The sequence below is a fragment of the Salvia miltiorrhiza genome, chromosome 3 (genome assembly GCF_028751815.1).
Source record: "Salvia miltiorrhiza cultivar Shanhuang (shh) chromosome 3, IMPLAD_Smil_shh, whole genome shotgun sequence".
Classification (NCBI taxonomy): domain Eukaryota; kingdom Viridiplantae; phylum Streptophyta; class Magnoliopsida; order Lamiales; family Lamiaceae; genus Salvia; species Salvia miltiorrhiza.
Genome location: NC_080389.1, coordinates 11837101 through 11854850, shown reverse-complemented (window position 1 = coordinate 11854850; position 17750 = coordinate 11837101). Strand labels below are relative to the sequence as shown.

At 37.8% G+C, this 17750-nt stretch overlaps 1 protein-coding gene across 1 annotated transcript; it reads right to left on the bottom strand.

Moving 5' to 3' along the window:
* Nucleotides 1–842: 842 nt before the first annotated feature.
* Nucleotides 843–2341, bottom strand: LOC131018328 (uncharacterized). The gene is made up of 2 exons (XM_057947052.1): nt 1508–2341; nt 843–1379 (listed from the first exon to the last, which is right to left on the bottom strand). Exons 1-2 carry the CDS (start codon nt 2339–2341, stop codon nt 843–845), a joined length of 1371 nt encoding a protein of 456 aa, XP_057803035.1.
* Between the last annotated feature and the right edge of the window lie 15409 nt (nt 2342–17750).

Genomic DNA, 17750 nt, shown 5'->3' with positions numbered 1-17750 from the left:
ATATATATATATATGATATAGATATAGATTAAATGGATATAGGCATATTCGTATAGAGATTCATCTAAATTTATGTATTTTCCAAACCACTCAATTAGTTAGATTTATGTCGGCCTGATCAGCCAGCTCGCTACAACAGCGGCGCGCGTCTGTGATTTTTGATCTGGTCAGCCATTAATAGGTGAGTTATAGCTTGCTGAAATGTGGTTTTGGCCCCAACATGACATAAAATGCAACTTTCTTATTTTTATTTTTTATTTTTTTTACATGAGCATTTTGATAATTTTGCTTCACATCGGAGCAGCTGCTAGTGAAGAGAATGGATTCCTAATCACGGTGAAAATATATAAAGAGCATTATATTATTTCCAACCATTCCCTAATTTAGAAGCTTTGATTCTTTAAATAAATTATATCTTAAGGACCGCACTACAAAGGATTCAAACCCAAGATCTCAGGCCTTGGACATTAATCCCCTTACCGCTAGGCCAACACACGTACATGTACAGATTGCCTCTTTTTGGGAGGAGTTCATTGTGGTGTTTGTTAGTGATTCTTGATTTTGCCTTTTGATTGATTAACTCAGTACATTAAGAGAGAGAGAGAGAGAGGCCTTTTAAAATTCCTATTAACTAAAGAATGCAAACTAAATCTGCAATTATTTTATTAGAATATATAGAAGCAACGTAGAATCTTGAAAACACAATTCAAAGGAGCTAGTAGCCACTAGCCAGATTATTATCAGCACACACATTAAGAGGGGGAAATTAAAAACCAACTTGGAAGAAGTTGATGAATGCACACAAGCAGGAATTGAATGAAAAGCAAACACGATGAGATGAGTCAGAGAGGCTCATATTTCTCGATGACGAAGCTGAAGTTGTAAGTATTGACGCCAGTGTAAACACCATCGATCTGATCAGTTACAGTGATTGATCCGTCGGTGGAGCTCATGTCCTGCCGAGTGTAGGTGAACGGGATATCGCACGTGCCCATCGTCCCCACATATCTGACTGTAGCTCTAGTCCTCGGCGGCACAGAAACTGAGCCCGTCGCCGTGACAGACGTCGATCTTGTCACGCTCTCGCCCCACTCGAACGACGTACTGTTGATCTGAAAACTGATCTGAACGCTATCAGAATCCACGATCTCGGGCACGCCAGCGGTGATGGTGTTGGGGACCCCACCCTTTATGGACACGCTGCGGTTGAAAGAGTAAGTTAAGTTGTTTTGATAGTTAACCGTGACGCTGCGGGAGGCCTCCCTGTTCCCCTCATTGGTGACGATGGAGGTGCCGCCCACATACCGTGTCTCGCCATATATCCTCGCGTCGTCCATTCGGTACCTCACGTTGTAGATCTTCCGATCCATCACCAGCTCCTGCACCCAATGGCAGCCCGAATAATTAAGAGGTGAGGGGGCTTAAGCCCCCCCAACCAAAAAAATATCTACTCCATAATGAAACATTTTTATAGATAAATTTATCCATCAAAGTAAATGAGACATACCTGCACCAGCAACATTGTTTCGCCAATCAGGGTGGAGACCGTCGCGGCCAGGCAACTCACCCTCTTGTCCTGGGTTAGGCGGTGGCAGAAGTTGTTGTTGCCGGCGCTCCGGAACGCAATGGTGGTGTCGTTGATCTTGACGGGCCAGAAGAGAGTGTCCCTGTTATTGGCCGTGACGTCGGTGGAGTCGGCCACTATCCAGATAGGGCTCCGCCGCCAGAACATTCCCCAGTAGTCGGAGTTTATCCGGACGTGGCCGTTGGGCACCAGCGAGACCACGTGGCCGGATGCTTTTTCGTTGGGATCGTCGGAGGCCAACCAGAGGTAGTACTGATTATCGGCAAAAAGTGCCTTGAGGAACTTGCCATTATTCTTGAACGCCAAGTGCTCAGGCAGTTTCACCAATGTGTTCCAATCCATAAACCCTAGCGGCGTGCCGACGCTGCTTGGGTTGACGTAGAAACCCTTGGTGGCGTCGTTCATCATGACGCGCCCCCCGGTCGGAACGTGGGTGAAGTAGAGCGTGTTCCCCTGCAGAGTTGGCTCGAAGAGCGTGCACGACGGCTTCCTCGTGTCCTCTTCGGGCTTGGTGGATACGGCGACGATGGTGTCATCGTCGGTGCTCTTCCGCCAGTATCTGTTGTTGTAACAGAGTAGTAGGTGGACGTATTTGGCGTTGATTGCAGCTTGCTGGACTCCGATCTTGACGAGCGGGCTAAACACGCTGTCGCTGCCGTCGGCTACGGAGCCGTCGTCCTTGCGGTATAGATAAGTGTTTGTAGCAGCTTGTGGTACATTGATCACCATGAACATCGGAAGCGCGGTAGTTGCCATGTTGCTTCAAAACCTTTCCAAAATTAACACACATAGTTTTATTAACTAGCAGTACAAACGTACATTGTACATATAATTAATGTTATTTTATTTGATAATTTATTATTTTAAAAAATCTATTAATTCATTACTTTTATATGAGATAGATTTAGTGTAATATCTAATGAATTAATATATTCTTATAATATGTTAAATAATTTTAAAACAAAATATATAATAGAAGTAAAATAGGCAATCCACAAATTATTCCTTAAAATGTCTTAGGTTCTTTTCTATTAGTATGAATTCATCCATGTGCACTCAAAGACTCACATGGAGTATATTATTTTGGTAAAACTATATATAGTTTTAACAAAGTGACAATTGAAAGTGTGTGCGTTTGTTAGTCTAGTAATAGTGATTTATGTTTATGGTTAAAATTTCAGGTTTGAGTCTACCAATATCATCATCACACGCTCTTTAAAAATTTATGCATCTCCCAGAAAAAACTCTTGCAAAATATACAAGAACTCGATCAGAGATACACATCCCCGATCGAGGGCACGACCGACGAGATGGCTGGAGGCCGTATGCATCCAGCCGTGGAAAAACAAAGAGTCCAATGTTCACAAGCATAAATATTAGACAAACTTTAACGAAATAAAGAGATAGTATTACTCTTAATTCATTAAAGACTTAAAAATAAAGGACGGGAGAGAAGATTACCGAAACTGAAAAGGAGAAATGACTGTTGAGTGGACTCGAGGCTTTCCTCGACTGTCGATGTTTCTTTCTTCAAACGCCTCAACTCTATTTATAGATAAGTTTAGGGCTCCGCAAACAAATCTAATCTAATGTCTTAGTATCTCTAACTAACCATTCTACTTAACAAAAAGTTAATATTAATCATAGAAATAAAAGTATATTAATTATAATCAAGTTTTGTGTAAATTTGCTAATCAACCCCCGAATCCATTTTCCCCAAATTCCACTATTGCAGGCTATATACATTCTTCCCACCAAACTCCTCCACCGTTGCCTTTTTTAATTCTCTTACTCTTTCACCACCACCGGAGGCTTCTCCACCGGATTATTTATTTACATAATTCTCCACTGCTATTTTCGAAAATGCACCATAGAAAGAGAACGAAAGAGACGACGGGTATAAAAATCGGTTGGTGCCGACGGCGGTGGTGACGCAGGCGACATGAGCTCAGTATAACAGAGGGAGCGGGGAATTGGATTGGCAGAGGCGACGATAATTTTTTCTCCGGGGGTGGGGATCTGGGGGTTTTGAATTAGTTTTCTTATTATTATTATTTTTTTTTCAAATTTCAGTTTTTATAATTTAATAATATTTAATGATTAAAATTCTTGATCATTTTTAAAATGAAATAATAAAAGGATATTTTGATAAGAGTGTTTATTATTAATATATTATTATTTTTATAATTATAATTAACTTTTAATTAAATCAAATGATTATTTTAATATTTGCCTCTAATTTAATTCTCATAATTGTCTTCTACAACACGTGGTATTTTATCCCAAATAATATTTAATTATTTTTTCGTTAAATTATTAGAAGCTCTAATTTAATTCCCATAATTGCCTTCTACAACACGTGGTATTTTATCCCAAATAATATTTAATTATTTTTTCGTTAAATTATTAGAAGCACTCATCAATCAAATTAACGGGGGATCAATCAGTAATCACCCTAGAAATGACAAAAGGAAAGATAAGCAACCTGAAAGGAAGGCCGAATAAGGGATCAGATTTATTTATTTATTCATTTCTTATTTTTTAAAATAAAAAGGATAATGTAGACTAAGTCTTGCCAAATGTTAATTAGCTAGACAACATATATCAATTATTTAATATAATTATTTCTCCCTCTCAATGCAATAAGCCACAAGATTTGAATACGAATATTATAAAATATTGAATAATTTATAATAAAATGAGAGAAAAATGAAAGAAATCAGATAAGTATTTATGGATCACACTAGTATTTGGCATAAGTTATTTTGAGTGTTTGTTATTTATTAATTTTTCTTTTTAAGTAGTGACATATTGAATTGGGATGTCCAAATAGAGATGGCAATTAATCGGATCTCTGGATCGAATCCAACTTAGTCCAAATCCAGATCTTAATTTTGTTACTTAGGCCAGTTCCAATCCACATCCATTCGACCCGAAATATTAAATCCAAGTTTAAATCCACATGATCCTGGGTGCAGACTCGGATCTATATTTTTTTCTCTTCTAATATAAATCATTTAACAAAAATCAAAATAAAATCATAATGATTGTTTAGAGTTTTTATAATCATTCAAAAATAAATAATTACACCATAATTCATAAAAAAACATAATAAGAATCCAAAATAAGCAATAACACAATAATCAAGTATCGAATAACATATTAATAGTAGAGTACTAGTTCAACAATATATCAAAACAATTAATTTCTGTAATTTTCAAAGACAACTTCAATGTCACAATCACTTTAAACAGCATTTATATCCTAAAGAAGGAAAGAAATAAATATAATGAGAAGTACACACTTATTTCAATTATATAACTATAGTAGAGATGAAAATAGATTACCATATCAACAAAATCAGTTTGATTTCCATTTTTCATCACAATCTTCGATAAGAGAATGTGAGTTTCTATTTTACCTTAATTAAGGAAAAGAAAATAATTCTCATGGATACAAATAAAAGAGATAAAACTAAAAATATAAAACAATACAACAAACTTCAAATTAAGATAAAAATAAAGTATAAAATAATATATTATTTACAAAAATAGATTAGATTAGTCATATATCATTAGGGTAGGGTTTATCTAAAAATAAAAATAAATTATATTGTTTATATATAATCAGATCTGTAGGTCGAATTTGGATTAGATCTGGGTCTCAAACTGAAAACTGCGTCCCACTAATAATGACTCAAACATATTATATAATGATGTCCAATTATTAATAACTCAAAACTCATTTTATGCCATAAAATAAGTGGGATATTTTAATTTGGGCTAATAGCCGCTAAATCCTATAACTATTTTTGTTTTCGCATTTTTCATCGTTCTCAGAAATTCTGTCTCGGTATATCACAACTAATTAAGGGGTCGCAATTTGCATCATGCGAAGTTTTTCAGCAAAATTGAAGATGACTTGGTGGCCGGACTAATCTACGTGGCATAGAATTCCGATAGACAAAATGACGTCGTTTTGCCTTACGTTTCTTTGAAATTATTAGTCACAAAACGACGTCGTTTTGTTGAATTAGGGTTCTGGTGTTGGAATGGGGAACATAGAGATAGATGAGAGGGAGGAAGCGGCGTCTCCGCCGTGGCCGGGGAAGGAGACGGTGCTGCGTTGGGCGGCGTCAACCCAGATCGAAGGAAGGAGAACAGAGAGATAGATGAGATCTGCTAAATTAGGGTTCCAGCCGACGAGCAGCGACTTCGCCAGCGAAGCTTGAGAGAGAGGTGGCGGCGCCGCACGGTGAAGTTGGGTTGGATTGGGGAATGGTGAAGCGGATATGTCCGCGGATGGGAGTTTTGAGAGCAGAGGGAGGAAGCGGCGTCCCCGTCGTAGCCAAGGAAGGAGACGGTGCTGCGTGGGGCGGCGTCAACCCAGATCGGAGGGAGGAGAACAGAGAGATAGATGAGATCTGCTGAATTAGGGTTCCGGCCAGCGAGCAGCGACTTCACCAGCGGAGCTTGAGAGAGAGGTGGCGGCGGCGCACGGTGAAGTGGGGTTGGATTGGGGAATGGTGAGACGGATATATCTGCGGATGGGGGTCTGTGAGAGGGAAACGAGGGCGGCAGCCTTCCGGCCGGCGGGCAGCAACTTTGCCAGCGGAGTTTGAGAGAGAGGTGGGCGGAACTTGAAAACGACGTCGTTTCACTACACGTTATTTTTTTAAAAAAAATAACAGGTAATTTCCATGTAGATGATAATTACCCTTGTCAGCAAATAAAATGCCACGTAGATTAAGTTATGTTGCCGAAAATTTTCGTCGGATGCAAATCGCGACTGGAGGATTAGTTGTGATATATTGAGGCAGAATTTCTGAAATTGATGCAAAACGCGAAAACAAAAATAGTTATAGGATTTAGCGGCTATTAGCCCTTTTAATTTTATAGCTTTAAGCAACACATTCTTTATATGTGTGCCCAACACACTTGAGCCATATTTAGTGGAACAAAGACCGTATTATTTATATATAATCGGAGAGTGGGACTTGGGTGAGGGCACCCGCATGGGATGCGGCCGGGTCGACCCGCGCTCCAACGCTGACCCGCGCCCATTTGATCCGTCACCCCAAATTATTACATTTGTTTATAGTAAATGTTACTTTTAATAAGCATAATATATACATTTATTCGCACAAATATATACTTTTGTAAATATAAGTATTTATCTTCATTTAATATATAGTATTATATTTTTTAAACCCTAAATCCTATAAACTAAACCCTAAACCCTGTAAACTAAACCCTAAAACCTGAACACTAAACCCTAATAGGAGTATTTACTTTTAATAAGCATAAGATATACATTTTGTCGCACAAATGTATACTTATGATAATATAAATATTTACATTCATTCAATATAAAGCATTATACATATCAATAATTACTTTTTCTTACAATAGTAATTATTTGATTTGATCAAATAATAATATTATTATTTATGTTTATTAAAAGTAATCATTGATATAATAAAAAAAATAATTGATATGGAGAAATGTAATGTTTCAAAAATATTATATTTATTGTAATTATTGTTGTACTAAAAAATAATTATTGTTATAATAAAAAATAATTATTATTATTATTATAAAGAAAGGTAATATTTTTAAACCTAAAAATAAGTATTAACCATCATTCAATATTTTTTAAACCTAAACATGGAATACTAAACCCTAAACACTGAATACTAAACTCTAGCCATTCAATAATAAACCCAAATGGAAATATTTACTCCCTAATGGAAATACTCACTTTTATTTATCCTAAGATATACATTTCCATACTTAAATGTATACTTATGTGAATATAAGTATTACCCATCATTCAATATTTTTAAAACCTAAACACTGAATATTAAACCCTAAACACTGAATACTAAACCTTAACCCTTGAATACTAAACCCTAAATAATGAATACTAAACCCTAATGGAAATATTCACTTTTATTTATCCTAATATATACATTACTGTGTATAAATGTACACTTATGTGAATATAAGTATTACCTATCATTCAATATTTTGTAAACCCTAAACACTGAATACTAAACCCTAAATAGGGAATACTAAACCCTAAACACTGAATACTAAACCCTATCCATTCAATAATAAACCTGAATGACAATATTTACTTTTATTTTATCTAAGATATACATTTCCATGCTTAAATGTATACTTATGTGAAAATAAGTATTAACCATCATTCAATATTTTTAAAACCTAAACACTGAATACTAAACCCTAAATAGAGAATACTAAACCCTAAACACTGAATACTAAACCCTAGCTATTCAATAATTAACCCAAATGAAAATATTTACTCTCCCTAATGGAAATACTCACTTTTATTTATCCTAAGATATACATTTCCATACTTAAATGTATACTTATGTGAATATAAGTATTACCCATCATTCAATATTTTAAAAACCTAAACATTGAATACTAAAACCTAAACACTGAATACTAAACCCTAAACCTTGAATACTAAAACTTAACCCTTGAATATTAAACCCTAAATATTGAATACTAAACCCTAATGGAAATATTCACTTTTATTTATCCTAATAAATGTAATAAGTTAAAAACATTACATTTCATTGTAACAATAATTACTTTTACTACGACAATAATTATTTGATCAAATAGCTAAGAATAAAAGTTATAGAAAGTGAAAATAATATTACTTTTCTTCACATCAATACTTACTTTTGCGTATAAAAATAATTACTTTAACAAATAACTAAAAATAAAAGTTCTTATGAATAAAAATAAAAATTATTGTGAAGAAATTTTATCTTGTTAAAATATTAGTATCTTTCATCATATCAATGGTTACTTTTTCTTAGGATAATTTTTACTTGACTAAATAACTAAAAATATAAGTTCTAATGAGTAAAAATAAGCACTACTTTTATTCATATCAATAATTACTTTTTCTTATTATAATAATTACTTAACCAAATAATTAAAAGTACAAGGTCTAATAAATAAAAGTAACAATTATCATAAACAAATGTAATAATTTTGAAACATTTGTTCACGATAATTGCTATTTTTACTCACGAGAACTTATACTTTTAGTTATTTTTCTCAAGTAATTATTGTCGTTATAAAAAGTAATTATTGTAATGAATAAATGTAATATTTTAAAAATATTACATTTTTCACAAATATAAATATATATATATAAAAGAAAAAGAAATATAATAAATAAAAAAACCAACGAAAAATAAAGAAAATACCGAAAGGATAAAAAAACAAAATATATAAAATAATACAATAGAAAAACAGTAAAATTAAAAAAAATGCAATAGAAAAACAGTAAAAAAAAAGAAGAGAAATCATTGAAAAGAAAAGAAAAAGAAAATATATAAAAAATGCAAAAAAAATAATAAAAAAAAGGAAAACAGAAAAGGGAAAAAAACGTATAAAAAAAGAAACAAAACTAGAAAAAGAAAATCCAAAAAATGTTAAAAAAAAAAAAAGAAAAAAAAAAACAAAATCCCAAAAATGTAAAAAAATAGGAGAAAGAAAAAAGAAAAAAAAAATAGGGGGTTAGAGGTTTCGAACTTGAAACCTGCATGAAGTGAGGCATTATGAGCCTCATGCCACTGCGCCACCATGTGATTATGCTTATTTCTCTTGAAATATATATATATACCTTTAGTAGGCGGGTGGCCGCGTAGTATGCGGTCACCCGCATGCAAGTTTTTGCGATAATAAATTTCAAAACTCTCAGGAGATGATTGGTATGATGGAATGGAATGAGGGTGGAATGGAATGAGGTTAGAAATGGAATGAAGGGGGGAATAGAATGGCAAACCTTGATGATTCCTTTGCTTGGTATGCATAAGGAATACAAGAGGAATGGAATTGTAATTCCTTGTTTGATTCCATTCCTATGATTGGTATCTAAAAATAAATTCTAGGAATGGAATGAAATTATTTTGTTTTACTAAATTAACATTTACATCATAACTAGCATTTGTACTCGTGCAACGCACAAAATTTTTTTTATATATTTTATTATATATAAAATTTATATTAATTTGATTTTTATATAAAAAATTCTAAATATAATAAAAAATATTGTAATTTAAGATAAATATTTTAGTTTAATATGAAAAAATAAAGAATAATTCACATTAATAATTTTATTATAATCACAAATTTGCCGCTCAATTTTGTTTGAAATCAATTTGAAATTGAGAACTCCATTTTTAATATAGTATAGATTTATCAAATTGGCATTATTTTGCATCTCTCATCTCTATTTTATGTTATATTTGTAGGGACAAACCAAAATTTGCACTGGGGTAAAATCGGAAAGAAAAAAAAATTGAATATTAATAAAATTATATTTTAAAAAAAATTGACGTATTTTCCATGCATATTACTACGCAAAAACATGCACCCCCAAAAAAATTAAGTTTTTCTTGCCACCCACACCCCCCCCCTATCTTTTTATTAAATTTTTCTTGCCACCCCCAACCCCCTTCCCCCAAATTTTTGTATATTTTACTCGCCACCCCCACACCTCCTCCCCCCTCTTCCCAATTTTTTTAGGGTAAATTTGGTTTAAAACAATAATAAATTTTCAAATTTTGGTTTTTCCCACAAATATGGCTGAACATCGGTTCAAAACCGACCCGATTTATAAAAACTGAATTTTCTATTTTTCAAATCATAAAACACATGCTACTGTCATTTGACTCATTTCAAATAATTACAAAAAAAGCGAAAAGAACAAGAAAAACATGTTGCTGCCTCACATCTCGAAATCTGAAGAGAAAAAAATCCATAAACATCAGCGATTCAATTTCACACATATCAGTGAATTCATAAAACAAGAAAAACATATATTAACAATTCATTCTTAAAACAAGAATGCTACTGCGTGGACGTGACGACGCAGATCGCGGGCTGCTGCTGTTGCGGAGGAGAGGCCGGGGAGCAGTCATCGTCGCCGACTCGCCGATAGGGTGCTGCTTGCTGCTGCTGTAAGACGGTGGTCTGCTGGCAAATGACGGGAGGACGCAGGTCGTGGGCTGGGCTACTGCTGTTGCGTGGACCTGGCGAGATGGCGCCGGTCTTCTGGCGTGGCGACGGAGGGGAGGCCGGAGCAGAGAATGAGTAGTTCTCTAGGGTTTCACTTTGAAAGTTCAGATTCTAGAATATGGGTGTGCGGCACAGCGGCAGTTCACTTTGAAATTTAGAACTCCATTTATTTTATTGCATGTTCAGGTTCACCAGCAAACGTTTCCCTAAGAACTGGATCTTGAGTTGCAATACCAATGAGACATGTGTCTTCGTGTCATTTCTGCATTATGATGGATGGGTGTGGGTGTGGGTGTGGGTGGCGAGTAAAATTTTAAAAAAAAAATTGTGGGGGTGGGGAGAAATGAAAAAAAAAATATATATATATATATTGGAGGGTGGGGGTGGGTGGGTTGGGGTGGGGAGAAAAACAAAAAAAAAATTGGGGGGAAAGGGAAAGGTGGGTGAGGTGTGGGGGTGACGAGAAAACTTAAAAAAAAAATTGGAGGGTGGAATGGCGAGATTTTTTTTTTTAAAAATAAAAATATTTTTTTTGGGTAGAGGGGGTGGGGTGGGGTGCGGTGGAAGGGGTGTAAGTAGGGGTGGGGTGGGGGTGCAAAATATATAAGGATAATTTTGTCAAAACCTAAATTTAGGTGAATTAGAAATGAAATGGAATGGAATGGGTAATACCATGTGGGAGGGAAGGAATGGTGATTCCTATATGTAATGGAATGGTGATTCCCTTAAGAATGGTGATTCCTAAAATAAAACTATACCAAGCATAGGAATGGAATGGAGGTAGGAATCACCATTCCATTCTCACCTCCATTCCATCATACCAATCATCTCCTCAGAGTCTCACTCCAATTTTGAACGAAATTTTTAGGAATAATCCAAATTTAGTTTAGATCTATCGGATTCGACTTTTGCAAAGTCTATATCCGAATAAAAGGATTTGGATCTACAAATCTGAATGAAGGTTCAAAATCTACTAGCATTTCTTACGTTCAAACAAAGGAATGTTGAATCAAAATTGTTTTGCAAGGTTGTCAAAAGTAAATTTACTTCGAAAATCTATATCGATATAATATATAAATTATAAGCAGATCTCAAATTAAATTAAGCCTATGTGGATTTCCGATCGTCATGTCAGCATAAGTTTGGGGAAAAATTAAAAGAGGAGTTTTTTCCCCTCTCTTTTTAAAAATATTTTACTCTCACTTTCTTTGTTAAAATTTTACAATTTATTTATTTATTAATTTACTACGACGTACCATGCTCTATAATGAATGTGCAATGTTAAATTTTCATTATCAAATAGTTTAAAATTATTCAATAACTATAATTATCGTTACACTTAGTACAGAGTTGAAAATTTATATTTTTAAATTCGAAGTTTTATTGAGTAATTAATGTGAATTATTTAATTTTATTTTTAATATATATTGTACATTTATTTTTATTTTAGTTATATTTAATATTTATATTTATTTATTTAAACATATCGTTTGATTTCCATGTTCGTTGTGCATCGCATGAATATCCATACTAGTGATTTATTAAATTGAAACGAAAGGTGATGAGGACTGAAAATTTGAAAATTTGAATGAATTCATCGGTATATGAATATGGGAATCAAGTTGTGGCAATGGATTATATAATCTAGGGTTCGAATTCTCTTTGCAGCCCTGTCTTAAAAGGGCTTTCATATTTGTACTAATATATGTGCTTAAGAATTTTTGTAGCACAGGATAAACAAATTTGGGGAATGATTTGAACAATTATGGTAAATACCATAATGTAAAACAGGATAATCCACTAGTAAGTGGTAATTCAGGTATTTCGCTGAACTCTATCAATGGGAAGAGTATGATTGGGATATGTTATACTTTAACAATCGGGCATAATATATGATCTTTGATGGGATTTGAAAATTTGAATGAATTCAGCGGGATATGAATATGGGAATCAAGTTGTGGCAATGGATTATATAATCTAGGGTTCGAATTCTCTTTGCAGCCCTGTCTCAAGGGGCTCTCATATTTTACTAATATTCTCGTTCAAGAGTTCTTACAGCACATGATAAACAGCTTTGGGAAAAAACTTGAACAAGTATGGTAATCACCATAACACGAAAAGCTAATCCACTTGTAAGTGGTAACTCAGGTACTTCGCTGAACTTTATCTCGTGGAAGCATGTGAGCATGATGGGGGAGTATTATGCTTTATTACTAGGCAAAATTATGTCTTCAGGATATTTTTATGGGAACATGTAAGTATGATAGGGATTTGGGAAATATTCTACTTCTTTACTTGGGCAAAACCATGACTTATATGATCTGTGCTGGGGTTTATGTAATAATAATTATGTCTTGGAAGCTGCACACCTTCTGCATATGTGCCTAGGGCGGGATTATGAGTTGACTAAAGTACACGAAGCTGCACACCTTCTGCATATGTGCTAGGGCTTGAAATGCAACTTGAATTATGTTACTTGGGAACTGTAGTTATGCTAACTCTCTCACAATCATCACAAGCATGAGCACCAAACACACACACACTTAACATGTTCATAACAGAGTATTGCACATGTCACCAGAGGGGGGAGTAGGGTGTATACCCGTAGTCCCCAATTTTCAAATTCAAAAATTGCTTCTCAGCAAGTCAAGGGAAAAACAGAGGGATCATGCTCCACTAGAACAGAGGGAAACGCTCGTAAGCCGCGAAAGTTGGTTGCGCCACCCGGGCCCTCCATGCTCCGCGCAGAAATCATCGTGTAGTCGTAAGCCGCGAAAGTTGGTTGCGCCACCCGGGCCCTCCATGCTCCGCGCAGATATCACCGTTTACTCGTAAGCCGCGAAAGTTGGTTGCGCCACCCGGGCCCTCCATGCTCCGCGCAGAAATCATCGTGTAGTCGTAAGCCGCGAAAGTTGGTTGCGCCACCCGGGCCCTCCATGCTCCGCGCAGATATCACCGTTTACTCGTAAGCCGCGAAAGTTGGTTGCGCCACCCGGGCCCTCCATGCTCCGCGCAGAAATCATCGTGTAGTCGTAAGCCGCGAAAGTTGGTTGCGCCACCCGGGCCCTCCATGCTCCGCGCAGATATCACCGTTTACTCGTAAGCCGCGAAAGTTGGTTGCGCCACCCGGGCCCTCCATGCTCCGCGCAGAAATCATCGTGTAGTCGTAAGCCGCGAAAGTTGGTTGCGCCACCCGGGCCCTCCATGCTCCGCGCAGATATCACCGTTTACTCGTAAGCCGCGAAAGTTGGTTGCGCCACCCGGGCCCTCCATGCTCCGCGCAGAAATCATCGTGTAGTCGTAAGCCGCGAAAGTTGGTTGCGCCACCCGGGCCCTCCATGCTCCGCGCAGATATCACCGTTTACTCGTAAGCCGCGAAAGTTGGTTGCGCCACCCGGGCCCTCCATGCTCCGCGCAGAAATCATCGTGTAGTCGTAAGCCGCGAAAGTTGGTTGCGCCACCCGGGCCCTCCATGCTCCGCGCAGAAATCATCGTGTAGTCGTAAGCCGCGAAAGTTGGTTGCGCCACCCGGGCCCTCCATGCTCCGCGCAGATATCACCGTTTACTCGTAAGCCGCGAAAGTTGGTTGCGCCACCCGGGCCCTCCATGCTCCGCGCAGAAATCATCGTGTAGTCGTAAGCCGCGAAAGTTGGTTGCGCCACCCGGGCCCTCCATGCTCCGCGCAGATATCACCGTTTACTCGTAAGCCGCGAAAGTTGGTTGCGCCACCCGGGCCCTCCATGCTCCGCGCAGAAATCATCGTGTAGTCGTAAGCCGCGAAAGTTGGTTGCGCCACCCGGGCCCTCCATGCTCCGCGCAGATATCACCGTTTACTCGTAAGCCGCGAAAGTTGGTTGCGCCACCCGGGCCCTCCATGCTCCGCGCGGAAATCATCGTGTAGTCGTAAGCCGCGAAAGTTGGTTGCGCCACCCGAGCCCTCCATGCTCCGCGCAGATATCACCGTTTACTCGTAAGCCGCGAAAGTTGGTTGCGCCACCCGGGCCCTCCATGCTCCGCGCAGAAATCATCGTGTAGTCGTAAGCCGCGAAAGTTGGTTGTGCCACCCGGGCCCTCCATGCTCCGCGCAGATATCACCGTTTACTCGTAAGCCGCGAAAGTTGGTCGCGCCACCCGGGCCCTCCATGCTCCGCGCAGAAATCATCGTTTAATCGTAAGCCGCGAAAGTTGGTCGTGCCATTCGGGCCTTCCATGCTCCGCGCAGAGGGTTACTATTTAATCGTAAGCCGCGAAAGTTGGTCGTGCCATCCGGGCCTTCCATGCTCCGCGCAGAGGGTTACTATTTAATCGTAAGCCGCGAAAGTTGGTCGTGCCATCCGGGCCTTCCATGCTCCGCGCAGAGGGTTACTATTTAATCGTAAGCCGCGAAAGTTGGTTGCACCCCCCGGGTCCTCCATGCTCCGCGCAGAGGGTTACTATTTAATCGTAAGCCGCGAAAGTTGGTTGCACCCCCCGGGTCTTCCATGCTCCGCGCAGAGTGTCAAGCTTGGAGGGGAAGCAGCAAAGGAGGGAAGCAGCAAAGGAATGCATACAAAGGAGGGAAGCAGCTGAGGAATGCTCCGCCGTGATTTCACTGCTCTACCGTGATTTCACTGCTCTACCGTGATTTCACTGCTTTGCCGTGATTTCACTGCCCTATCGTGATTTCACTGCTCTGCAGTGATCCCAATGCTCAACCACCGTCCGTGATCCCAATGCTCAGCCACCGTCCGTGATCCCAATGCTCAGCCACCGTCCGTGCCCTCAATGCTCAACCACCGTCCGTGATCCCAATGCTCAGCCACCGTCCGTGATCCCAATGCTCAGCCACCGTCCGTGACCTCAATGCTCAACCACCGTCCGTGATCCCAAAGCTCTGCCGCCGTCCGTGATTTCAATGCTTTACCGGGATCTCAATCCTCTGTCGGGATTTCAATGCTCTTCCGGGATTTCAATCCTCTGTCGGGATTTCAATGCTCTGGCATGATTTCAATACTCTGCCGTGAGTTCAATGCTCCGCCGTGACTTCAATGCTCTGACATAATTTCAATCCTCTGCTGGGATTTCAATGCTCTGAGGGGCATTTCTCTGCTCTGAAAGGGGATTTCTCTGCTCTGTCCAGGCTGCTCTGAAAGGAGATTTCTCTGCTCTGTCCGGGCTGCTCTGAGGGACAATTCTCTGCTCTGAAAGTGCATTTCTCTGCTCTGATCGGGCTGGGGTACTTCTCTGCTCTGACCGGGCTGGGGTATTTCTCTGCTCTGACCGAGCTGCTCTGATGGGAATTTCTCTGATCTGATAGGTGTTTCTCTGCTCTGACCGGGCATTTCTCTACGGGCTACACTATTTTGCGCCTCTGCTTTATGGGTTGTTTTGATCTATTCTAATCACTGCTCAGCGGGAAGTAAGCCGCCTCTTGGGCGTGCCAATGTTATCTATTGGTCTTCTCAAGCGCTGGATTTTTTACGCGCTCAACAACAGGGTATATTGTTCAGACTCGACAAATATTTATGACGGGTTTTCTCACATGATCAGAGTATCATATTTCTCAACTTCGACACGGGTCTTCCTATATTATTCGGGTATTCTTGCAGCGGTCTTCTGGTTCATCCAACACAAAGCATTTATATTGCTTATCTATGCAAAGTATTCAATATGGGGTATTCTCAGTGCTGGTCTTCTTATGCGACCAAAGAAATGGAAATTATTTATCTTTGTCAACATTCAACAAACAAGAAGGAAATCTAACTTGGAACCACAATTCCAAAGTCAAGGGGAAAATGCTTATCTTTGCTTTCTTATAATATTAAAACTCTTATGTCTTCATGATTTGCAGGGATTAAGGAAAACAGCACAGCGCTGGCTTTAACAATACTTCGCTGGCTGAACACGAAGAATACCCGGTTCAACCAGACCAGGGGGGGAGTAGCTGATGAGGACTGAAATATGCACCAGCGCTGTGCACTATATAATGGGAACATTTCTATTTATGCTTATGATTAGTATTATTATTACTAAGCTAATCAGTACAGGTTTAATTGAAGACTCGGGATAATAAAAGAAATAATAGAGCTTCCGGCGTAGTCAAGCAAGCATAGGCGACTCAGACCAAGGTCAATGTATTAAAAGGGCTTAAGCCCAATTATCTTAGGGAATGGGCTTGAGGCCCTAAGGTCTATTTACATGCTTATAAATAGAGACTTAGGGGTAGGTTATGGGAGATCTCATTTTTTATTCATTCATCTCTTGTAAAATATAATTCTCTCGATTATAGTGAAAAAACCCCAAAACACCCCGTGGACGTAGGTCTTCTCGACCGAACCACGTAAATCCGGTGTCGTTTACTGCTTTTTAGTTTAGGTGTTGGTTTCTCAATTCACCAAAAGGGAATAATATATATACACACGAAATTAAGTTATTTAACATGTCATTTTTCATAACTTTAGGCGGCCCTTATACGACAACAAACTTCTCAAGTTGTTTAACATGTCATTTTTCACAACTTTAGGCCCTTATACGACAACAAACGTCTCTTAATCTTTAATTATTGCTAGATGTTTATTTATAATATTTTTGGAATCACTGACCGACCTATATTTTCATTTCTTAAAGTTATTACACTAATTCAAACTTCTCTTAAATTTCAATTATTAATTGCTAGATGTTTATATTAATAAATGTAAAACATTAGTCCCTCTGTCTTATTATAAATATCTTATACGCACGACAAACTTAATTCTCTTAAACTTCAATTATTGCTAGATGTTTATTTATAATATTTTTGGAATCACCTACCCGCCCATACTTTAATTTCTTAATTAATGTTATACCACTAACTAAAATATCAATTCGTATTAAAATAAATGTACAATATTACTCCCCTCCATCTTATTATACATATTTCACTTTTTTTTGTTAATATATTATCTTTGTATCTAGTATTTAAATAATTTCTATCAATATCTACTAATTACGAATTTTTTAATCTACGTAACGTACCCAACTTGCACTTATTTTTCCTTCCTCCATTTTATTTAAATATCTGATCTATATAAATGATATTGTTACTAACGTATGATATTTTTATTAAATACACATGATAT